This window comes from Cydia amplana, chromosome 25 (assembly GCF_948474715.1).
Source record: "Cydia amplana chromosome 25, ilCydAmpl1.1, whole genome shotgun sequence".
Taxonomy (NCBI): Eukaryota; Metazoa; Arthropoda; class Insecta; order Lepidoptera; family Tortricidae; genus Cydia; species Cydia amplana.
In genome coordinates, this window is record NC_086093.1 from 681,749 (window position 1) to 709,088 (window position 27,340).

The 27,340-nt window shown below is 36.9% G+C and overlaps 1 protein-coding gene across 3 annotated transcripts in view; it reads right to left on the reverse strand.

The window, feature by feature from the left end:
* LOC134659515 (uncharacterized) overlaps positions 1–27,340 on the reverse strand; it is a 112,111-nt gene that overhangs the window by 52,684 nt on the left and 32,087 nt on the right. For all 3 annotated transcript variants that reach the window (XM_063515174.1, XM_063515175.1, XM_063515176.1), the window contains exon 2: positions 22,033–22,416. In XM_063515174.1, coding sequence (XP_063371244.1) covers positions 22,033–22,412 — 380 coding nt within the window. In that variant the 5' untranslated portion in view covers positions 22,413–22,416. The remainder of the gene's footprint in view (positions 1–22,032; positions 22,417–27,340) is intronic.

Sequence of the window (27,340 nt, forward strand, 5' to 3'; positions counted from 1 at the left end):
AATTTAAGATTAGTAGTTAAGTTTGTAAATATGCATGCGTTTTTATGAAATAAACAGATTTTTTTTTAAGTACTAGCTTTGCTCTTAAACTAGGGACTTGGCGATGAGTGGTGACCTAGAGAATCACCTTTTAGGAAAATGTAAGGATTTTGCCATATATCATATATATCTAAACTAGCGACCCGCCCCGGCTTCGCACGGGTTAACAACTTATATTATACATAAACCTTCCTCTTGAATCACTCTATCTATTAAAAAACCCGCATCAAAATCCGTTGCGTAGTTTTAAAAATCTAAGCATACATACAGACAGACATACAGACAGCGGGAAGCGACTTTGTTTTATACTATGTAGTGATGTGCCCTATTAGGGCCACTTGTACTATCCCACTAAATCCGGGGTTAACTGGTTAAACCGTTAACCTAGTGTCAAAAGTGTACTGGTAACCATGGTGACTGCAAGTGTAGCCGGTTAACCCCGGGTTAGTGAATGGTGCAAGTGGCCCTTAAGGGTTAAACTGGTGTATTGTCCCCGCCCCACATGAATGCCTCCTACATGAGGTGGGGACAAATGGGAATTATTTGTATGCAGCGCCTATTCCCATCTGTTCGTGGCGGGGAAAAATGGGAATACGCCGTTAATCTTCATCCATTCATAAGTGATCTGTGATTCTGTGAGACAGGCTTTGTATTGCAAATATTGTGCTTTGTCATAGCTTTCGCCGAGCTTTCTATAAAAAGCTGGATAGAATCTTATAATGGCCGATCGGTGCTGCAGAAACAATAGATGTTATTACAATACCGCAGGCGAACGTAGGCCTCAGGCAAAACTAGACTCTGACCACGCTAACTTGGCCTTAAGAATTTAACTATAGAACCCAACTCTAGAGATTTTTAAGCTACCACCATAGAGAGCAATTTTTGAAAAAATACGATTTTTCGAAAATATCTATTTCTAAAATCTATTCTCTTTTTATTCGTTATTTGCGGAAAGAATTTTTAAGTCTTAATGCAACCGAGTTTTTTGTCTTTCAGGTTTTCAGTAAAATAAATAAATGCCACAGAATTATCAGTGCTTCACCCGTATTAATGAGCAGTACCCTTTTGTTTTGCTGCAACGCACACAGCACATTTATTGATACATCTTGTTCCTGATTTTAGTTTTAGTTTGATATTGTTATTGTTTCTATTTTTTCTGTCAATGTGTGTATTGTGGCAAGCTAATAAATGGTTTCTATCTATCTATCTCAAAATCCGCAACATGGCGATGCCCTAAACTTCTCAGCTCTGTCATTTCAAACTTTGTTCAGAGAGCTGGGTCCGACCCTAATAGGGTTTCGTTTCTCCCTTCGGGTGCGGAACACTAAAAAACCTCGTACCTACTCTGTGGCTCGAATCAAGAACAAGTCTTGCTATCGATTAATTAACAATCGAATAAATTGACACGTCACTAATGGATGCGTTCAGTGATCTTAATTATTTATTTTTAATTTCGAGCTCGGATCGATTCGATGATGAAATAATCGATTTGATTGAGAACGCTTAAAGACAGGAAAATAAATAAGACTGTCAACTTGTGTAGATAGAAATAAATTAAAAGTTGAAAAATTCAGTCTTAGGTAGGACTTGAACTCACGACCACTGGACTAGTACAGTGCTCTGCCTTCTGACCTACCAGGACCGCAGACGATCGATCGCAGACGTTTCTGCTTGATGCAAATTAATTTTGTATAGACACAATCATTGTCTATTGGTATTGTTTCAAAAATTTCCATAACAGTAAATACCTATGATTTTATCTACTTATGAGAGTTATCTGATATTGTTTTTAGTTACCGCGATAGTCGGGAACATAGGGTCATTTACCCAGCGAAAATCCTCATGAAAATTAATTAATAATGAAGTGTTACTGGTCAGGCTTAATATAATTTGTACCACGCGATGATAAAGACGGGTTTGATGGCGTTATGACTGTTATGAGTGCTTGATTTTTATGGTTATGTTTCTAAAAGTCAATTATTGCATTTATATTTTACTCAATAAATATAATTAGTTTTTAATTTTTTCCTACTTTTATAACAGCATTGTGACATGTATTTTTATTTACCTATCTGTAGTATGTGCTTAATTGCTTTCAAACTCGCGGTTTGGTATGTGTAGAAATGGACAGTCTTTATTTAACTTGTCTCTGATTTAATGATTTTGATAAACAACGCTTACTATACACGCTTAGGGCGTTGCAGTTAAACGGAATTCGAATTTCAAAAGCAGAAATACACGTTTGTTTGTATGTAACTTAGGTTATTTCGGTTTTGAGGTTATGATCGATTGTTTTTTTAATAAAAAGAAAGCGGAAGATGGCTTTCACAAGCGTTAGTTATCGGGAATAATAATTTATATTTTGTACGTAGGAGTATTGCGTTAGATACGTTAATTGAACGATTTTAAACTTTCTTTCGGTTTTGTCAATACCATACAGGAGGCTGATTTTGTTCTCTCCGCTGTGCTGTGCCCTACCACACAAAATGATATTCACAGTGCCCATACCTCTCTTTTGGGCGTAGCTTAAGGGCATACCCTGGTCCTACTTTTTTTAATTCTGAAGTTAAATACTGTACCTGGGCTATAATATCGTGTAGGTACCGACTTATATGCTAGGTTAAGTTAGCTGTTTTTAAATACCTACATAAATATTCCTTCCTTCTTCTTCCTTCTGCCTTCTTACTTACCGTGGGACTTCGTCAATTTGTGTAAGATTGAATGTCCCTATAAAAAACTTCTTCCTCGCGTTGTCCCGTTTTGGCCACGGCTCATTGGAGCCTGGGGTCCGCTTGGCAACTAATCCCAGGAATTGGCGTAGGCGCTAGTTTTTACGAAAGCGACAGCCATCTGACTCAACCCAGAGGGGAAACAAGACCTTTTTGGGATTAGTCCGGTTTTCTCACGATGTTTTCCTTCACCGAAAAGCGACTGGTAAATATCAAATGATATTTCGTACATAAGTTCCGAAAAACTCATCGGTACCAGCCGGGGTTTGAACCCGCGACCTCCGGATTGCAAGCCGCACGCTCTTATTACCGCTAGGCCACCAGCGCTTCTTGTGTCCCTATAATATTTATTATTGTTTATTTTATGTATATTTTTCCCTTTATCCAGTTTCCGCTTTATTAACGATTTTTAACCTTTTCACCTTAGAGAGAAATAAACAGAGGCCCAGTTAACGCCAACGAAGTGTCACTAGGGATTTAATTACAAACGCTCAAACCACGAGTCGAACGGCTAGGCCTACAGTCAGCAGCAGAAGTTGCTAAGCGGGCGAGGTGTTCAAAATTCCCTTGACACGCTCTCTTTAACAATAAAGGCGCGTCAAGATAATTTTGAACACCTGGGGCCCGTTTCTCAAAAGCTTGTAATGTAACACAAGTGGAAGTTCCTTTCTAACAAAAGTGACATCCGCTTGTATTACAAGTTACAAGCTTTTGAGAAACGGGCCCCTACCCCCACTATTGTTTATTCGAGTGATAGTGAGAACCAAATTTAGATTTCCGTGTTTGGCGGTAGGCCCTCAGGGAGCTTCTTATTGAATTTTGTGTCTGTTAGAATCGTCTGTGGTAGGAGATGACTGTTGACAGAAAAGTACAGTCGGTAATAAAAGCTTGTTAAAAAAACATTATTAGTGCGTTTTTAAATACGCCTGACAACGCCGCAAAATAAATAATAGTACGAACTAATACCGTACAGAAATGACGTCATACAAAACCGAAGTTTGACAGCGATTCGGGGACGAACCATGATGTCCCTCTCTATTGTATGGCACTATCCCTTTCGGAAATTTAGGGATGTCAAAATTCAAGTCATTATCTTATGTGGTCGTGCACGCAAAGGGACGTCAAGCTGTGTGAACCCTAATAATTGTTCGGAGCAATGCTGAGCCGAACGGAGCCGAGATCGTCCGAAAGGAGGAGCGTCGCCCCACTGGTAATACGTTCGACTCACCCCTTGCGTTGGCAATACTCGCTCGCTCGGGTGTTTTGTTCGCTGACAGCGAGCATAGACAAAGCAGATTAGAGCGGGAAAACGTCTTTGGAAATGGAGCGGATGTTTGTTTATGTTTTGAAAACCGGGCAGGATTTTATGTGCTGTCTAATCAATTGTTTTTCATTATGAAAAAAAAAATGTGGTTAGGTGAAATGATGCTCCGTAGGTTGGTAGCCCAGTCCAGACGGGACATTTTTTGGCCAATCTGATTAAATTGTCCGATGAAATCAGGCCGTGCGGACGGAAACGCTAATTTGGCTCGCCGATTATGACCGATATAACCGATAAAATGGAGGTCAGGACGCAGGAATACAAATTTGTGGCGCTAGTATATTTGTTTGGGGGTATTTTTATTTATTTAGTGTGTAATCTATAATCGGTTATTAAATTGGAGATTGACGCCGATTTCATTTCTGATCAAATCGGTCGATTTGGCGACGATTTCATATGATTCTTATGACTAAGTTGCTCAGCATGACCTACATATCCACCAAGCAGAGTAACGTTGAAAAAGCACCCTGTATAGAAATGTCTATACAGTACGATACATATCGTATACTGTTTAGGTTGAGTGGGTGTAGTCGCAAAGAAATCAAGCGGACCTTTTGCCTGCGCCGCTCACAAGGTAAGGACATGCATAATGTGGACTTTTAAATACAACCTACACTTTTTAGGGTTCCGTACCTCAAAAGGAAAAAGCGGCCAAGTGCGAGTCGGACTCGCCCATGAAGGGTTCCGTATTTAGGCGATTTATGACGTATAAAAAAAAACTACTTACTAGATCTCGTTCAAACCAATTTTCGGTGGAAGTTTACATGGTAATGTACATCATATATTTTTTTTAGTTTTATCATTCTCTTATTTTAGAAGTTACAGGGGGGGGACACACATTTTACCACTTTGGAAGTGTCTCTCGCGCAAACTATTCAGTTTAGAAAAAAATGATATTAGAAACCTCAATATCATTTTTGAAGACCTATCATATATATATCATAGATACCCCACACGTATGGGTTTGATGAAAAAAAAATTTTTGAGTTTCAGTTCAAAGTATGGGGAACCCCAAAAATGTATTGTTTTTTTTCTATTTTTGTGTGAAAATCTTAATGCGGTTCACAGAATACATCTACTTACCAAGTTTCAACAGTATAGTTCTTATAGTTTCGGAGAAAAGTGGCTGTGACATACGGACGGACAGACAGACGGACAGACAGACAGACATGACGAATCATTAAGGGTTCCGTTTTTTGCCATTTGGCTACGGAACCCTAAAAACGGGATTACCCTTAAGATCACTCGTGCGTATGTCTGTCTGTCTGTCCGACCCCCAACACCCCTCCCACCCCTTTATCTCCGAAACTACTGGGTCTAAAACTGGGTTTCTGTTTGGCCCTATGCCCTATGGTTGACTGGTAGAGAATGCCTTTTGGCATTAAGTCCGTCATTTGTACATAATTGTATATCTTTGTGCAATAAAGTTAAACAATAATGTAGGTATATCGTAATATTCGTAATTAAAGTGCCTAAATCGGAATATCCACGTTTCCTTTCGTCCATTTCATAATGGCTTTTCATATGAGCGCGCACCGTGCACAATCGACTGCAACTTATCCCCCTTATTACCTAAACCATAGAGTTTAAAACTCTTCAGCACTGTTGAACAAGTAATAAGTCCCTATGAGCTTTAAGACTTATGTCTTATTTCAATGACAATGTACGTTTCAAGGGTTTTTATGAGGAATGTATAGAACTTGGAACGTGAATAAATATAATTGTTAATTTCGTAATTAGGTACCTACTAGGGATGTACCGACTAGTCGCCGACTAGTCGGGAAAGTCGACTATTCGGCATCATTTGTAGTCGGCGACTAGTCGGCAAAAATAGCCGATTAGTCGGCACTTTATAAGTGACAGAATAGACACATATTTTCATAAGCTTTTTACCTATTTTACCCAAATTTTTATTTAGGGTGCTTACGAAAACTTTTGTTCGAAATTATTGAATTTATGTCCGATTGTGCGGTCGCCGTATGAAATATAACCTTAGGATTTTTTTATTTAATTGTTTAGCTCCATTTTCTAATTTATTTATGACATTTAACACATGTTCTGTAGACTGCAGAGCTTTTTTTCCCAAAGACTGTGGAAAAAGCTGCATGCCGCCATTTTCATAATCATAATATTCATAATCATAATCATTTAATCGCAATCCATGGTATTACAGGTGTTAACTTTTTCCGATATAACATTATGGATCCTTCAAGTGTGTTTTAAATCAGCACCGCATACATAGTTGTTGGTCAAACCAAAGTCAGTAAATAAGAACACCAAAACTATACTCATCCTTTTCTTTTGGGTGCTAGTATGTACTATATAGTATAAGACAAAGATAGTATGATTCTCTCTGTCTATGTTTGAAATGAGACAGACCTTTGACAAACTATATATGCTATTAGACAGGCATTTTTTTGCACATGTATGTATTTTATAACTAGATATACCTACACTAAAGAGACAAAACGGGGCATTTTTTATGTATACTCTAAAATCTATACAGGGTGGCTAAACAATAACGCCATTCTCGTTGCCAGGGAGGTTTTGGGATTATACCGAGCAACTTTTACTATGGAACCAACCCCGAAATCGGGAAAAAAAATTTGGCTGTTTCATACATTTTGGCTAGTCCATTTTCTATGGGAAAGTAATTATTTTTACGCGAAATCGAGGTTGGTCCTATAGTAAAAGTTGCTAATGCAATTTTTTTTTTATTTATAGATCGGCCCATTTCCCATTTTCGTTATTCTAGCAGGCTATACGCCTGACGGACGGCGGCGGCGGCGGCGCGTGTGCGCGGGAGTCGAATTTCGCTCAAGGCCAAGAATTCGCGCATTAGCCATTCGCTAAAACAAGGTGCACCGAATAGTTTCTAGATCTTTATTTCATTTATTTGCATTAAACATGGCACGATAGTTCTTATAATATGTACTGTTTGTAGGTACGATCATGCATGACTAAGTATTTAAACACTTTTTGATCAATACTTATTTTTGCTGACATATTTAATAGGAAGTAGGTACATATTTTGAAGAATTTGAAGCGGAAAATGTATACTGTAGTTCTAAATAACAAATTAAAAAAAACTAAATTTTTTTGCTCTATTTTTTGTTGATGGTGCGGAACCCTCCGTGCGCGAGTTCGACTCGCACTTGGCCGGTTTTTATATCTAAAGACTACAATTTACAGATGCATTTTAGAGTCAGCGTGTAGCGTGCCACCATGAACGCCAAGTTTCTAAGAAACAAAATATGTTTTAGTAGCGCCACCACACTTCGTCGCTGGCCAGTCGAATCGATGCAAAGAGTTATATATGTTAATATTCAGTGAATGAATATTATTCACTCTAAAGTGTCATTCTATGGAACTTGCTAACTATGTAAACAAAAGTCACTAGTAAATTCATCATTCAGAGACAATTTCAATATGGCGGTTTGTTTACATAGTTAGCAGGTTCCATAGAATGACACCCTAGTCTAGCGAGCGGGTAGCAGTCAAGGTCGGCCATTATTAGCATATATCGGGAGCTTGTTGATAGCGTTGCTGTTTCTGCGAATTTACAGTACAAAGGTCAAAAGATATTTATAGGAACGGAACTGCAAATTAATTTCAAAAAAAAGCGGCCAAGTGCGAGTCGGACTCGCCCATGAAGGGTTCCGTTTTTAGGCGATTTATGACGTATTAAAAAAAAACTACTTGCTAGATCTCGTTCAAACCAATTTTCGGTGGAAGTTTACATGGTAATGTACATCATATATTTTTTTTAGTTTTATCATTCTCTTATTTTAGAAGTTAGGGGGGGGGGGACACACATTTTACCACTTTGGAAGTGTCTCTCGCGCAAACTATTCAGTTTAGAAAAAAATGATATTAGAAACCTCAATATCATTTTTGAAGACCTATCCATAGATACCCCACACGTATGGGTTTGATGAAAAAAAAATTTTTGAGTTTCAGTTCGAAGTATGGGGAACCCCAAAAATTTATTGTTTTTTTTCTATTTTTGTGTGAAAATCTTAATGCGGTTCACAGAATACATCTACTTACCAAGTTTCAACAGTATAGTTCTTATAGTTTCGGAGAAAAGTGGCTGTGACATACGGACGGACAGACAGACGGACAGACAGACAGACATGACGAATCTATAAGGGTTCCGTTTTTTGCCATTTGGCTACGGAACCCTAAAAACGGGCAAGATTCGAACTTGCGACTTATTGGAAAACCGGTGTTATCGCTTGTCACCAACTGGTTAGTTACAGATGTAGTGCATTAATTGTTTTCCATCGTATTTTCTCGGAAACGTTAGTATTTGTCATGCTACTTCAGTCAATCTCAGTACTTTTTGTACCGAGACCGACTGAAATAGCAAGACACGATCGTACGTTTCCGTGAAAATACGATGGAAAATAATTATGCACTACTTCTGTAAGAGCTATTAGACCGGTGTTCCATGTTTCAAGTTTGTCAGTGGCAGTACCGAATACATTTCTATGACAATATGACGTTTATAACGACACTCCCTCACTTTGATGATCTGTTCAAGCCGGTGCAACCCTAACTTAAATGTACTCTAGTATACTTATTTGTCCTTAAGAGCCAACAGGAGTGGTCATTTCTCCATACAAACGTACTCGACTGTTTCCTCCGTGGGTTTTGAAGCTAGAGCAATGATTTTTTCAACACAGATTAATATTGTCAATATCTGTGTCGGACCGTTTTGCTTTTTTTGATATTTTTGTTTTTTAAGGCGCTAGAGCCCTTCAAAAATGGCCAAAATGGCCTAATTGACTATGCCGCAATGAGAGGCGTGTTATTCAAAACTGACATCAATTAGTCAAAAAAGCAAAACGGTCCGACACAGATAATGTCATAATCATTTAGATTTCCAAATTTGGTTACGATTGGTTAAGTTTTGGAGGAGGAAACAGTCGAGTACGAAACCTCGATTTTTGATATTTTTACGCAGGATTTTTCGCCTTGTCCTTATTGCACTAGTTTCAGGAGCCGCTTCCGTTAGCGAGACGAGTATATTTACCTAAAATATTTTAATGTTAGCTCCTGTTGGCTCTTAATATTTGAAGGAAATACGTACAATGAACTAAAATATTACAAGAATTACATTTACGCGAATTTCATAAGGATGTTGTGATTGTATTAACGTCATATTTCCCGGTATACGAAGTTAAAACATGTTCACGGAAAACCCATCCAGATAACATTAATAAACTGTGAAGGTGAATTTGTAAAGGTTACATTGTTTGTGTTGTGTTATTCTTAGTTATAGTACTTATAGTATATACCTAGTTTATAAGTAATTAGCTCTTAATGTTAATAGCCTGCCTACACTATCGCATTGGGAAACTGTTAAGATAGCTGTAAGATTTATTAAATAAATAAAAAATAAAAAAATAAGAACTTTAATAATAAACACATGATTAATCTGCACGTATATTAATAATAATAAATAACCTACACTGATATTCAGAAGACAAAACGAAGAGATATGTAACTATGGGCACATTGGTTAATTATTCGATCATCAGGATCTTGAGGTCTTCATGTCTGTCCAATGTCGGAAGGTCACCAGTTATAGGTAGAGAGAGGGCAATAGAGAGTACTCTCTCTAGGCGAGTGTTATGTCTGGAGACCGAAGTCCATTGAGAGGTAGTCAGAAGGAGTATATGTATAAATAAAATAATAATAAATATTGGGGGACATCTTACACAGATCAACCTAGCCCCAAACTAAGCAAAGCTTGTACTATGGGTGCTAGGCGACGATATACATACATATATAGATAAATACATACTTATATACATAGAAAACATCCATGACTCCGGAACATATATTTGTGTTCATCACACAAATAAATGCCCTTACCGGGATTCGAACCCACCAACCCAGGACCATCGGCTTAGCAGGCAGGGTCACTACCCACTAGGCCAGACCGGTCGTCAATATGTATATATGTAGTAACTAGTAAGTGACATTAGAAACTCCGTAAGTGCGATGCAGGTTTCTACCAAATTAGGGTTTAGCTCCCTAACGCCATCTGTTAGAATCATGTGGCAAGTCGTCGACAGTGACAGCTGGAGGAGACGCCACAACCTCCTACTTTTTAGGATTCCGTAGCCAAATGGAAAAAACGGAACCCTTATGGATTCGTCATGTCTGTCTGTCTGTCTGTCTATCCGTCCGTCCGTATGTCACAGCCACTTTTTTCCGAAACTATAAGAACTATACTGTTGAAACTTGGTAAGTAAGTGGCTTGGTAAGTTGGACATTAGCTGAGCCACCTTCCCTTTCAATTAGTTTGTAAGCATTATTGTGTACTTTTATTATGTACCTATGTTCAAACTCTTTGAATAAACGTCTTTTATTATTATTCTCTTTATTTATTTTTGGTCTTAAGTTAGGTTATTTTATAATATGGATATAAAAATAAAATACAAAAACACTTACAAAAACAATACAAAATACTTATAAACATATTATAAAAAACCTAACCTAGGGTGCCGCCAGCAGCGGGGCAAGGCCCAAGCTGCCGGTGGTCAGGGCTGCAGAGAGAGGAACCGGCGGACTATCCGCGCCGTGTCCAAGATCACCGCCTTCTGCATCTGACCCTTGATCCAACCACCTAGCGAGAGTCTCTCAAGATGTTGGTCGAGACTCTTCGCTATTAGACCGTTCACTGAAACGACTATCGGGACAATGATCGTCGAATCAACATCCCACATGGCGGTTATCTCGTGAGCCAAGTCTAGGTACTTGCTGGACTTGTCCTTCTCGGCTCTCACGAGATTCTCATCATGGGGGATGGTGATGTCAACGAGCACGGCCCGGCGTTGCGATCGATCTATTATCACAATGTCCAATTATTATTATTATTATTATTAAGTAGATGTATTCTGTGAACCGCATTAAGATTTTCACACAAAAAACAGAAAAAAATAGAAAATAGAAAAAAAACAATAAATTTTGGGGGTTCCCCATACTTAGAACTGAAACTAAAAAAAATTTTTTTCATCAAACCCATACGTGTGGGGTATCTATGGATAGGTCTTCAAAAATGATATTGAGGTTTCTAATATCATTTTTTTCTAAACTGAATAGTTTGCGCGAGAGACACTTCCAAAGTGGTAAAATGTGTGTCCCCCCCCCCCTGGTACTTCTAAAATAAGAGAATGATAAAACTAACAAAAACATATGATGTACATTACTTTGCAAACTTCCACCTAAAATTGGTTTGAACGAGATCTAGTAAGAGTAGTAAGTAGTTTTTTTTAATACGTCAAAAATCCCCTGAATACGGAACCCTTCATGGGCGAGTCCGACTCGCACATGGCCGCTTTTTTGAATCTTTTGATTGAGAAATACAGTGGCGGCAAATAATCTATCATATTTTTTTTTTCAGATTACTTTTCACCACACCTCTTTTACATTCTTAGGTTACAACAACTGCTTACTATCATAACAAACACTATAATGTCTAGAAAGTCTATTTCCAGTTTGATTTATAATTTAACGAATATTCTTAGATTCACAGCATTCAGAATTAGACAGCCTATTTATTTACCTTCAATAGTTTGCTTGTATCTTTAATGGCCGCCATTTCTTGTTTACTTAAACCAAGATGGCGGGTGATAAAACGCTTTCCGTATACTGTAGTGTGAATCCTTTATTTCTTTTTTTTTATTTAGTTTCGGCGGTTCCGCGGCCGGTTCCCTGACACTGCGGGGTTGCGTAATGCATCGCAATCATAATGTGTTTTTAGTGTTTAGTTATATTTTTATAATATGTATGCTAGTTTTAAGGTATTTATGTATGGGCCACTAGTTGCCTGAAATAAACGATTTCATTCATTCATTCATTCATTTATTTGTTAAATAAATAAACATTACTTACAATGTTAAGTAAAATAAGTAAACAAATGATTTAAGAGACGGTAAACAAGTATTTTCATTTTAGCTTCAAAATCGCAGCCGCTTCCATACAATCGAAGTGCTTAGGTACATGAAAATTTGCATGAACATTTCCTTAATATATTTCTGTATCTTGGTACTGGTTTTAGTCGTGCCTTTTTTGCGTAATGGTACGGAACCCTTCGTGCGCGAGTCCAATTCGCACTTGGCCGGTTTTATTATTAGGTAACTAACTGTGACTATCTGCATTTTGTTGACTTTATTATTTTGTAATTATCCTTGTAAATTTTGATTAATATTGAATTATCTTTGAAATGTAATGACATGAAAATATTCAATTTAATTAAATGTATTAAACATATTAATGGGTTATTATCAAAAATCGCATGATAGAATAGGATATAGAAACGTACTGCGACTTTTTTACGAAGCATGTCTTATTGTGATTATTAATTTAATGTAATGTGATTGTATATTTTATATTTGCGAGAAATAAAAGGCTTTTTTGAAGTGAAAACTTCTTTAGCGGCGCTGGGCACTTTTTGAGGTAGAGAAAAAATGATAAACTCTAGACAGCGTAAGGCGATCACGTGACCGTAAGGGGCGTAAGGCGATCACGTGACTGTAAGCCCCGTAAGGTGGCCACTCATAATTTAAATCAATAAAGAAAAACTCAATGTTATTTGACATTTATGTTGCGGACTCCTTTTCAAGACTCTTTACTCGTACTTATGTTCAAATAATTTGACGTTGTCATGGCAGTATGTAATAAACATGTCAATGAAAAAGTGTGATCTTATTTGAGAATGATAATAATACATATATAATAAATAAATAGAATACCTCCGCTAAACGTATGTATCGTGTTACCGGGCGTCGGTAATATAGTGAGGTGAGTTTTCACTTCTATCGGCACTCCCGGAGTGCAACCGTTGTTACTTGTAATTATGTATTTAATTTATGAACTGTGGTTAAATGTTCATTACGAGCTATTTGCCACCGACTCCCATTACCCAAATACCCAATGAGATAAAAAAAAAACAATCGAACTACTTGGCAACCGACATATGCTAATACTATGTCAACTACAACTCGACTTTACATCGTAAACAACCAAAAATAAACTTTAACATAATATTCATTAGGCCGCAATGAAATGCAACTGAAAAATTGTAAGCGTTAGACATGTGGTTTAAGCAATTTTGAACCTTCTATATGCGACATAAGAAGTAAGTCAGTGGCAAAAGTGTCAGATCCATTGTCACAAATCGCGCGATTATATAATTTTTAACGTATTATTTTTTGTTCGTCCAATGACTTTAGCTGTCAATGTTAAAATAAGAATTTGTTGTGAACGTTAGCGTACGAGTGTAAAATATGACTATTGACTTGTCTAGAGTTAGACCAAGAAAAGGCTGCAACGATTTTGATAGCACACGCAGCGCAAGTGTTATTTTAAACGTCAAACTTCTATGAAATTATGACGTACCTACTATAACACTTGCACTGCGTACCTAATGCCATCAAATTCTTGGTCTAAATCTAAGTAATATCTAACGTTATTCTGATGTTTAGATGCCAGATTTTTTGCCACAGTTGGGTACCGTAAAATAAATTTTAACAAAAACAATCTTAAAATGCATAACTAATATAACTATAGCGGCTTAAGACTACAATTAAAAAGTTTAACTGTTACGCGCATTAAAAGTATTAAAACTAATAATACTTTTGCTTTCCAGCATCTGACAATAAAGTTTTTATGTTATCTAACCTGTTTGTAATGAAACTTTTTGTTTCGTTCATAAAAATAGCGTTAACTGGCTACAACGTGTCAAAAACTTCTCGGATTCCACTAAAAAGAAAATGCTTTTATTTTTTAAACATTCTAATGGCGTGCAAGATGCCAGTAGCACTAAAAATATAATGTAAAAGATGTTGTATACATTGTTTAATTGTAATTTGTAAAAAATAGCATTGTTGTAAAGAGTAATAGAAGTCAGACCAAGAAAAGTCTGCAGCGGATTTGATAGCCCACGCAGTGCAAGTGTTATTTTAAACGTCAAACTTCTATGAAATTATGACGTATAAATAACACTTGCACTGCGTGGGCTATCAAATCCGCTGCAGAGATTTATTGGTCCGACTCTAGTAGCTAAAGTCTATTTTTTTATTCGGTAGACTAAAATGTCATTTAATATTATGAAATATTATTTTATGTTCATATCATGAAATGTCATTTTAGTCTACCGAATAAAAAAATTGACTTTAAATATTTCTAAATAGAATTTTAAATATATTCGATATTTGTATTAGTCAATTGGTCAATCTGTGTAAAATTTCTAATAGGTCCACATTTCTAATAAGTTTTCCTGTCATCTATAGGTGAAGAATTTTAGACCCCGTAGTTTTGGAGATAAGGGGGGGAATGGTAGAACAGACATATAGATAGACAGACGCACGAGTGATCCTATACGGCTTCCGTGTTTTCCTTTTGACAGACGCACGAGTGATCCTATAGGGGTTCCGTGTTTTCCTGTTTAAGTACGGAACCCTGAAAAAGTTTAGATGAGACATTTATATCATAATAATTCGGGTATGTCGAGTGTCTAAGGGCCCGATTCGGATTTTGAAATAGATATCTAAAATTCTAAAAGATATCTTTTAGACATCACCAAGATACGATAACGATGTTTTTAGGATCTAACCTGTCAAATTTGACATTTCCGCGATTCTGGAGATACTCTTGAACGATTTCCACAAGATATGACTTAGAGATCCAATTCACATCTAATAGATATCTAACTCTATCTAACGTAAAAGTGACATTGGTTGCCCGTATTGAGCTGCAAAAGAGAACTAGTTGAAATCTAAACTATAACGTATCTAGAATGGATCTAGTACGTGTCGTCTCTTGTGAATATCTTGAAGTTCGAATACGGCAGTAACAATTCAACTGGCAAGGTCAAGATAGCCATCAAAGAACGTAAACATGCAGTCCTAATGCACCTGTTGATAGATGCATTCCGCCCCCGTAGTCTATAACACACAGATCTTTCACTTTTAAGTCACCCGCCACCATACAATCGAACTTACGCTCTCATTTTAAAACGACACTTCAATTACATGAAGATGGCATGAACATTTACTTAACGTACTGGCAAACCCGCTTTCTCAGTAGAAGAAGGTGCGAAAAATTGTACTAATAAGTATACTATTTGTTATTTTATTTCCCCACACACAACTTTGGGAACAAATCAAATTATCGCAACGCTCAAGATTCCTTTTTACGAACCACTCGCTACGCTCGTGATTCAATTTTGGAATCTTTCGCTGGCTCGGGTGTCAATATTAGCACGAGCGGTTTTGCCCCCTTGTAAAACAATTAATAACTATTTCACCACTGGAGGACTTTGTCACTTTTTACTCTTTTTAGGGTTCCGTACCCAAGGGTAAAAACGACGGGACCCTATTACTAAGAATCCACTGTGCACTGTCCGTCTGTCTGTCCGTCTGTCTGTCTGATAGTCCGTCACCAGGCTGTAACTCATGAACCATGATAGCTAGACAGTTGAAATTTTCACAGATGATGTATTTCTGTTGCCGCTATAACAACAAATACCTACTAAAAACAGAATAAAATATATATTTGACCCCATACGACAAACATGATTTTTTTTGCGGTTTTTGCGTAATGGTACGTGCGGAACCCTTCATACGGGAGTCCGACTCGCACTTGGCCGGTTTTATTTAAAATATGACATCTTTTTCAGTTTATGTTTTAGTTCCCGTTAAAAAATAGATACTCATCGTTTTCCCCGGACTATGGACTTTTCAAACGGTTGTGCACTGTAGTTGTATGTCTGTGTATAAATAGACCGCCGAGGAACGGGTGCAGTTACATCACTAGTAACACTTCGACCGGATTTAGATCGCAAACTATCTAGGAACAAGCCAATATTTAGATTAAAGTGTCATTCTATGGAACTTGCTAACTATGTATTATCATGCCGCGATCAGAAAGGGATTAGAAATAACAGATTTCCATACACTTACGTCAAAATCAATATGGATTGACAGCTATCTCAATCCCTTTCTAATCGCGATTCAGTAATAAACAAACCGCCATATTAAAATTGTCTCTGTATGTTGTGTCTGTGTTTGTCTAATTTAGTAGAGTCTGTTCGGAAAGAGAAGAGTCGTGGAATGTATTGGGCCCCATACATTCTACGACTCTTCTCTTTCCGCACCGATACCCTAGTGACTTTTGTTTACGTAGTTAGCAAGTTCCATAGAATGACACTTTACGGAGGTCACGGTTCGAATTTTCGAAATCTCGGAGTCGGCGCATATTATAATATCACTCAGATTTTTGTAATATCGTTAGATAATATTATTACGATACAAGTGTGAAAAGTAGGAAATTCGCAGCGAGTGGCGATAAGTTGAAACGCGACCGAAGGGAGTGTTTTAAATCGACAAGAGAACTATATGTAAGTACATAGATTTAGAAATAAATTGATGAAGCTATTGACTGATAAAAGCTATTACAGTGTAAAAGATATTATATCTAAATGAAAGGAACATTATTTAGGTACCTAATATACCAGGCGCCGAGATAAACGCTTATAAAGATCTCTCTCAGACAACAATTTTATGTTTATGCTGTTTGTTTACAAGCTGTCTGCAACGATAACGTTAACTATATAATTAATATTGCGGATAACCTGTGACTTTAGATAAACTACGTTAATCCTGTTTAGTAATAATATACTATATTTATATATTATTACGCAACAGAGCCACGCTATTATGTCGTCGCCCAAATCTAACGTTTAAGTTTTCATTGGTTATTTGTAGTTTTATTTATTTTTCTTGTATTCTTGTTTTGTAGTTTCACAGTGCCATGGTTTTTACTGTAATGCTGTGATAACTAGTAGTTCGCCCCGAACTGAGAACTCGCGGTTCGTCAAAAAGATCAATTGAATGCAGTGCTACTTAGTCCGAGATGGGCATTTCGTAATTGAATCCTGATTCCACGATTACTTGAAATTACTTTTTAATCTGATTACCGATTCCCAGATTAGGTACTTTGTAATGTAACAATACCGAATTACTAAGTACAATTCCATTTGAGGAATCAGGAATCAATTTCTCGAATATTACAATTACTAGTAATTGGAATCAATGTCGATTCCTCATTACAGGAATGCATTACTTGATTCCTTTCAGATTACATTTCGTACTACTACTATCAAAAGTACATTTCGATAGTAGATATAGATGTTGTTGACTTACTAGGATGCATCTATATCTTATTTGAAACAGGTGCGCAGATTTTGAAAATGATGACCATGACCTATAAAACGACACCCATGACGACTTTTATGACATACTGCATGGCCGCCATCTTGGAATCCAGAATAGTCATCATTTTCGAAATTAGCGCCCCCTAAAACCTATAAAACGACATCCATGACGACTTTTATGACATAGTGCATGGCCGCCATCTTGGATTCCAAAATAGTCATCATTTTCGAAAACTGCGCCCCCTAAAACCTATAAAACGACATCCATGACGACTTTTATGACATAGTGCATGGCCGCCATCTTGGATTCCAAAATAGTCATCATTTTCGAAATCTGAGCCCCCTATAACCTATAAAACGACATCCATGACGACTGTTATGACATACTGCATGGCAGCCATCTTGGAATTCAAAATGGTCATCATTTTCAAAATCTGTTCCCCCTAAAACCTATAAAACGACATCCATGACGACTTTTATGACATAGTGCATGGCCGATATTTTGGAATCCAAAATGGTCATAATTTTCGAAATCTGCGCCCCCCAAAAACTATAAAACGACATCCATGACGACTTTTATGACACAGTGCATGGCCGCCATCTTGGATTCCAAAATAGTCATCATTTTCGAAATCTGCACCCCCTATAATCTATAAAACGACATCCATGACGACTTTTATAAAATACTGCATGGCCGCCATCTTGGAATCCAAAATGGTCATCATTTTCGAAATCTGCGCCCCCTAAAACCTATAAAACGACATCCATTACGACTTTAATGACATACTGCATGGCCGTCATTTTGGATTCCAAAATGGTCATCATTTTCGAAATCGGGGCCCCCTAAAACCTATAAAACGACATCCATGACGACTTTTATGTCATAGTGCAAGTCCGCCATTTTGGAATCCAAAATGGTCATCATTTTCGAAATTTGCGCCCCCTATAATCTATAAAACGACATCCATGACGACTTTTATGATATACTGCATGGCCGTCATTTTGGATTCCAAAATGGTCATCATTTTCGAAATCGGGGCCCCCTAAAACCTATAAAACGACATCCATGACGACTTTTATGACATACTGCATGGCCGCCATTTTGGATTCCAAAATGGTCATCATTTTCGAAAACTGCGCCCCCTAAAACCTATAAAACGACATCCATGACGACTTTTATGACATACTGCATGGCCGCCATCTTGGATTCCAAAATGGTCATCATTTTCGAAATCTGCGCCCCCTAAAACCTATAAAACGACACCCATGACGACTTTTATGACATAGTGCATGGCCGCCATCTTGGATTCCAAAATAGTCATCATTTGCGAAATCTGAGCCCCCTATAACCTATAAAACGACATCCATGACGACTTTTATGACATACTGCATGGCCGCCATCTTGGAATCTAAAATGGTCATCATTTTCGAAATCTGCGCCCCCTAAAACCTATAAAACGACATCCATGACGACTTTTATGACATAGTGCATGGCCGCCATCTTGGAATCTAAAATGGTCATCATTTTCGAAATCTGTGCCCCCTAAAACCTATAAAACGACATCCATGACGACTTTTATGACATAGTGCATGGCCGCCATCTTGGAATCTAAAATGGTTATCATTTTCGAAATCTGTGCCCCCTAAAACATATAAAACGACATCCATGACGACTTTTATGACATAGTGCATGGCCGCCATTTTGGAATCCAAAATGGTCATCATTTTCGAAATCTGCGCCCCTCAAAACCTATAAAACGACATCCATGACGACTTTAATGACATACTGCATGTCCGCCATTTTGGAATCCAAAATGGTCATCATTTTCGAAATCTGCGCCCCTCAAAACCTATAAAACGATATCCATGACGACTTTAATGACATACTGCATGGCCGCCATCTTGGATTCCAAAATAGTCATCATTTTCGAAATCTGCGCCCCCTATAATCTATAAAACGACATCCATGACGACTTTAATGACATACTGCATGGCCGCCATCTTGGAATCCAAAATGGTAATCATTTTCGGAATCTGCGCCCCCTAATACCTATAAAACGACATCCATGACGACTTTTATGACATACTGGATGGCCGCCATCTTGGAATCCAAAATGGTCATCATTTTCGAAATCTGCGCCTCCTAAAACCTATAAAACGATATCCATGACGACTTTTATGACATACTGCATGGAGTGCATGGCCGCCATTTTGGAATCCAAAATGATCATCATTTTCGAAATCTGCGCCCCCTAAAACCTATAAAATTATTAAATAATTAAATAATTTCGGAAAATAAATAAATAAATTAAATTATATCCATTACGATTTAATGACAGTGCATGGCCGCCATCTTGGATTCCAAAATTGTCATAATTTTCAAAAAAAATCTTTAAAAAAACAATATTATAAATGTGTAAACCGAGCACTTTCATTTGATACCAAACTCGACCATACTTTCTTGCAATTAAAATGACCAGAATAGCAAGACCCCTCACAAATGGCTTTTTAGCATTTTAAGCTCTTCTAGCTCAATAACCTCTTGTTCAAGCCAGCTCAAAATTTAATGACTAAAATATAATGCCCTCGACTATACGTTCACCCAATTTCATTTAAATTAGAACAAATTTACTTAAGTTATTGAGTATCAAACTATCCTCTGAAAGTTCAGCTTAAAAACATTGAAATGCCGGGACGTGCCCCTAGCCAGCCGCGTGTTCAAAGTCGAATGTAAGAACTTCGCTTCGCTTCGCTCGCTCGTTCGATAAATTTGAGTAATAAATAAATAAATAATAAATTATTTATATTTCACTTTAAGTATGATGGGGCCCACTGATTAACAGTCCGCCGGACGGTATCGGCCTGAGTTGTATGGAACTGTCAACTTTTTGTTCTAACTGACAGGCCGATACCGTCCGGCGGACTGTTAATTAATCCTTCAATTTAGATCTCAATAGGTATAAAAGTCCCGTGAGACTCATACATATACTTGGTCAACCAGATCTTGACAGTAGAAAAAGGCGGCAAATTTGAAAAATGTAGGCGCGAAGGGGTATCGTCCCATAGAAAATTTGAATTACGCGCCTTTTTTTACTGACAAGATTTGGTTGACCAGCTATAATTATTATTGTAAGGCGTATTATATTAAAACGGATAATTGACGAATTATAGCCGGTCAAACAACGTTGTAAGTATAAAAAGGCGCAAAGTTCAAATGATCTATGGAACATATTTTTTTTTAATATGCCGCTATTTTCTACTGACGCTGACGTAAATGGCTTGACAGAGTATATATTTGACTAATTTCGCTAGACATGTTTCGATCCAGCATAGGTACTCTGCATTCGTCGCCGATGCCCAGACCTAGACCCCAAAACAATCCTTTAAATTGTAAATCTAGGATCTCTAGAAGAACTTTGTAGCCATGGTTATGAAAATAATTAAAAAAAATGAGGTTGTTTATAAAGTCGGCTTACGGACGATAATTTTGCGTGATAATGTCATATGAAAACATTGATGAAAAATTGCATACTTTTATACGTTACCATGGAGATCTGACCACAACGTTACCTTGGAGATCTGTCCACAACGTGACACTTTTTCGTGCATGCATTCATCGATTTATAAGACGTTATCACGTCAAAAAAACGACCCGACCGAATAATCTTGTGCAAAGTTTATGTCAACACCACACCAAACAATGCGTTGTAAACAATAAATGATAAAAAAATTGAGTTTTAATGTGGTTTTAATAATAAATTATTTATAAAATCATGAGAATTCCACGTGTCTTGACCCGTGAGCACCCGTGAGTTATATAATTTATTAATAAAATATTTTAATTTACCCGACCCGACATAAATCGTCATAACAGTGATAACCCGGGGACAGTACGTCATTATTTGCTATAGTAAACAGTAAACATGTATGCAATTACAAATTTTTAGTATACCTAGATCCGGTTTTATTATTTAAGAACTGTAGATAAATCAATGTTTGCGTTGTGATATGAAATTAATAATGAAGGCCACTTGTTTTCTTTTTAATTTTAAGTTTATTTAGAATTCGAAGAAAATGGCTTAGAGTGAGATCAAGCTAAGTCGGCAATGATTTTGATAGCCAGACTCTGCAAGTGTTATTTAACGTCATTTTCATAGAAGTTTGAGGTTTAAAATAACACTAACACCGCCTGGGCTATCAAAATCTCTCTGCGAACATAGCTTGGTCTAACTCTATCATAGGATTTCTATTATTTTTAGGGTTCCGTACCTCAAAAGTAAAAAACGGAACCCTTATAGTATCACTCGTGCGTCTGTCTGTCTGCCTGTCCGACCATTCCCAATCCCTTTACAATCTAAGGATTTTTATGAGTCTGTTTTTTTTTTGATAATATGGCCTGGTGACCATTGACTTATATCTAGGACTGGCCTGTGTGCACCTGACTAGGTGCACTAAAAATGGTACTAGTTCAGCGGTGTCACTCACGAATTCGAGCCAATCGTGTAGTCTAACGCAACTAAGTTGCGACCAATCGCGCAGATGCAAACTCATCATAACCAATCGCGTTGCAGGTTTTCACACCGCTGTACTGGCCTCATTCATGCTCCATTCTTATTGCCCGTAAGGCTAGTCCTGAGATATACGAGTATATATGTATGTCAATGCTGATGCCAGTCTGAAAAAGAAAAAAAAATGTTGCCAGCTCAACTTACCCATTTGCGCCAACGTAAGTCTCCTTCGCCGTAATCCCATTATAATGTACACGATTCTCCACCTCCCCGTCCACCAAATAGTCGGTCATCACAAAATTAACTATTTCCCTATTCAAATGCCGCCTTAAATATTTAATGTCACTCAAATCTTTTTTTACACTGGTATTGCGTCCGTGTCTATGCGAGTGTTCCATCAAGCTTGTGTTTTGCAATTCGGAATTTGAATTTTGAATTTGAAATTGGAATTCGTCTTCGGTGTCGTCGCAGCTAGTGCTGCCCAGGAGGAAGAGGATGAGTATCGGTATCCGGAACATTTTGCCGCGCGACAGGAGTTTGGCGAAACTCGATATCTTCTTGTCTTTTGGCGTTTTGAGCTCCATGGCCCTGGAAAGAAAAGAGAAAATTGTGAACAAATATACTAGTCGCACTGTAGGCTGTAGACCTTGCAGGCATAACTTGAAACATAATCAATGTATGGCTCCGCCATTTTGAAAAAAAAAAAACCAAAAACTTAATCGTCGTAAAATCCCGTAATTCTGTTGAGAATTGCGACCGGTAGAGGAGTCCATCCGGACATGCGAAAGCATTTTTGCCTAAGCTGAAACGGAGATCTTCGCTAACGCTCGGTCAATTAAGGTTTACAAGATGTTGGTAAATTCGGTGATTGTATTATTTTTATTAAAGAATACTTAATACCTACGCTACAGCACAGATACAGTAAAATTATTAAAGAAAAAAAACATTTTAATTACCTACTTACTTAAATATATTATTTTTAGGACTTGTCATTTCAATACATTTTGCATAAAATACGTCTAAAACATAGTTCAAACCCATCCCATACAGGGATAAGTTCGCCTTTGTTGTATTTAACTCTGTAACTGTGTTTCTTGTGTCTTTTTTTATGTACAATAAATCATTTATACATAGTTCAAACAAAATTAATGAAAAAAATAGCTTCTTGGCAAAGTACCAGATTAATAAACATTTTTAAATATAATATTTAAAGCTTTCGCGTTTTGAGCACATATTAATTACTAGCTCACATTTATAGACGGATATATTGCGAAATTTATTTTATTACCTTTATTACCGGCTATTATCGCACCAAATGGAAGGACGAAAAACGAGGTTGACTTTATTCTCACAAACCAAAAACAAAGTATAACCAATATTGAAATTATCAACAAAATTGAATTTTCGTCAGACCATAGACTAGTGCGTGCAACATGGTTACTGAAACAGCCGAAAAAAAGCCGACACAACTTCAGAAATAAGACCACAAAAAGCTTGCAGACAGATATTGAAAAAAATGATTTCTTGAAACGCCTCGAAGAAGAAAGACAACCACTTATGACTTTGGCGCCGGACGAATTAACACAATCATATCATGACAAGCTAATCAATTGCATCCAGACAAGTTTGAACTATTCACAAAAGAATAACCACAACACACAGAAAGGCATATTATCTAACACCACAAAGCAACTAATAGCAAAGCGAACGGAACTCCAAAATATAAGACCCAAAACAAAAGAAATTAAATCAAAGTTGAGTGACATTTACAAAATAGTAAGTAAAAGTATAAAAGAAGACTATAAAAAGCACAGAGAGTCCAAAATTGAAAACCACATCTACACTGACGGAAGTGTGAAAAAAGCCTACAAAGAACTCAGAACACATAAGAACTGGATCCCGGAGTTGCAAATTTCAGATAACAATACTGCACTATCTCGAAATCAGATACTTGAAACTGCTACAACCTATTACAGGAAGTTATACAGTAGTCAAGAGCAAGAACCACCAAAAACAGACCTTCCAAGCATAAGTGAAGTCCCAGTAATAGATGAAATAGTTATAATGAGACGTATTAAAAACTTAAAAACTGGAAAAAGTCCTGGGCCGGATAACATTACAAATGAAATATTAAAAACTGCTGCTCCCTTATTAGCGACACCCTTGGCACATTTATTTAATCTCATCCTAAAAACAGGAACAGCACCCAAACAATGGACGCAGTCAAATATAATACTTTTGTATAAAAAAGGAAACCCAATGGACATAGGAAACTACAGGCCCATCAGTCTAATGTCATGCACATACAAACTATTTTCTTCAATCATACTATCCCGAATAAGCGAAGCAATTGACAGGTGCCAACCATGCGAACAAGCTGGATTTAGGAGCGGGTACTCAACCATGGACCATATCCACACACTGGAGCAGGTAATAGAAAAATATCAAGAATACCGAAGACCGTTGTACACAGCATTCATTGATTACGCTAAAGCGTTCGACACTATATCACATTCCTCTATATGGGACGCTCTGAACCAGTGCAATGTACATCCAACATACATAAGAATAATAAGACACATTTATGAAAATTGCACCAGTAGAGTTCAATTAGACAAACTAGGACCAGACATACAAATAGACAGAGGCGTCAGGCAGGGTGACCCGCTGTCTCCAAAATTATTCTTAGCGGTACTCGAATCAGTAATCAATAGTCTCAACTGGAACAATATAGGAATATACATGAATGGTAAGTATCTGAACCATCTGCGTTTCGCGGACGATATCATATTAATGACAGAACACTGCGCCCAGCTAGAATACATGATACAAACTCTACATGAAGCTAGTGCAAAAGTCGGCCTAAGAATGAACTTTCAAAAAACAAAACTTATGACCAATAGCACTCAAAAGGACATAACCGTCGATGGAACGCTACTAGAGTACGTAGACAGCTATATTTACCTGGGTAAGCAGATATCATTCAGTAGTCAACGAAACGAAGAAGAAGTAGACCGACGAGTAAAAATAGCTTGGAATAAATACTGGAGCCTAAAGGAAATCCTGAAAAGTAATATGAATATGAAAATCAAGAAAAAAGTTATGGATATATGTATTTTACCTTCACTGACTTATGCAAGTCAAACCTGGCTGTTCACTGCAAAAATTAAATCAAAAATAACTACATGCCAGAGAGCGATGGAGAGAAGCCTGCTAAACATAAAAAGAGTTCAAAAAATACCACATATAAATATAAGAGCTGTAACAAAACTAATAGACGCTCTCGAACACGCCAAAACACAAAAATGGAGATGGGCTGGACATGTTGCCAGGCTGTCAGACTCGCGCTGGACCTTGAAAGCTACCACCTGGAAAGGACCTGCAGGCAAACGACGCTCCGGGAAACCTAACAGCCGTTGGACTGATGACATAAATAAAACAGCCGGTATAAACTGGAAAGATATAGCTACAAACAGGGATAGATGGAAGTCCTTGGAGGAGGCCTTCACCCGATGAGGGGTTCTTGTCCACCACAAATAATTAATACTTTGTATATTTATAATATGTGAAAATTGACTTAACAATAACAATAAATAATTCTAATTGACATTATACCTAAAATAAATACTTATAAATAAATGCTAACTTATACTGTTGTAATGAAATGAGTGTAACAAATTGGACTTGAAATAAAAGGCTTTTTTATTTATTTTTTATTTTTTTTATTTTTATTTTTTATTTTATTTATTTATTACCGGCTAACCGCGACCACAACCAGGGAAACCTGCCCTAGTAGCACGGTCGCATTTTTGGAAATTAAACGAACTTACCTGTAAGTGAAGTTCATTTCAATTATATTAGCTGCACAAACTTCGAAATGATATATAACTATGTAGTACGCGCTTATCATTTTAGCCTATTCCATGAATGTTACAGAGAGGCAAAGCCAAAATTAAAAATATGTATCTGATTTATGAACGTAACTCCTACGTTGAACGGTTCCCGCGCTGTCAACTGTCAATGTCATTTAGTTTAGAGTAACAAGCCAAGACATAACACTTTCACTGCCAGTAGCCCGCTAGGGTTCTCTATTCTTAGGTACTTATCGCTACAAAGCGGAAAAAACATATAGTATCCGCTATGCTTGTAGCTCACGCTGGCAGTGAATATGCCAATAGATGGAACAACTTGGCCCCCAATTCAGCAAAGCCAATATTACCATAACTTTGACAGGGATTATAGGTACACGAATCCCTGGTTGTCTCAGGACAACGTGGGTACTGGGTGGGATGGGTTATCATTTCGAAGTTTGTGCAGCTAATATAATTGAAATGAACTTCACTTACAGGTAAGTTCGTTTAATTTCCAATTATTATTACGCTGCACAAACTTCTTCAATGATATATAACTATGTAGATGTTTAGAGATAAGTATTCAAAGTTTGTTTTGGCTTTGTATTATAACAATGAAATCGTTGATTAACAATGATTTATTATTTCATTTTAAATTGGGTACCTTTTTAGTTATCTGTAACTATTTTCAAAATATAGGTAGGTATGTATATTTAGTTTACAACATTATTTAGAGATCTAGTGATATCATTTCATCAAACTGTCTATCGTATAGTATATAGATAGTTGAAACAAAAATAATTTGATCCTTATTTAGTAATAGGTAAGTATTTTCATTTATACCACCAAATACCACATAAAAACTTAATTATTATAGGAATATCAAAGAAATCAAAGGATAGCATGAGATGCAATTATTGGCGAATACAACAACTAAGTATAAGCAACTCTTGGCAGTGTGTTGCTGGTTACACCTTTAAGTAACACTTATTTTCTCATTTATCATAGTAAGGATTTACCAAAATTATTGGATGGAACCATGATTATGAAATTGAGAAATATCATTAAGTACAAGAATCACTCCACCTTGATGTTTTTCTTCCACCAATATTAACTCCTAAACGATTTACGGTTGACACCAACACATAACAGGTTAAATAGGTGGTGAAAATAAAAATAAATCTTTTAAGAGCTGACTTAATCCCTCTACAAATCGTTTGGGAAGTGATTTTTTCATGATTTTGAGGGCAATAAATAATCACTAACAAGTTAATAACTACCATCACGAATATTATTGTTCATTATTTATATATAGGTAATCAATGTTTTACACCTCATTCAATTTAAAATTAGTGTTTTCCCTGAAAAAAATAATGCTATGGATAGCATGGGTTGCTGAAATTTATCAATCAGAATAACAGTAAAGTTTGATGTTTTATCAAGGACAGGGTTTTGCACGTTGTGTACAATCACAACAGCTAATAAAAGTGATAAAGTAATTTCTTACTTTTTCTTAATCCTGTAATGAATAATTTTCATTAGTTGGTGACATTGTTAATCAATAATTTAAGACCGATTAAGGGTACTAGGTCACACTTTAAGGTTGAGTTTTGTGTAATCGAAAAAACGTTCTTCATAAAGTGTTCAATTCTATCATTTGA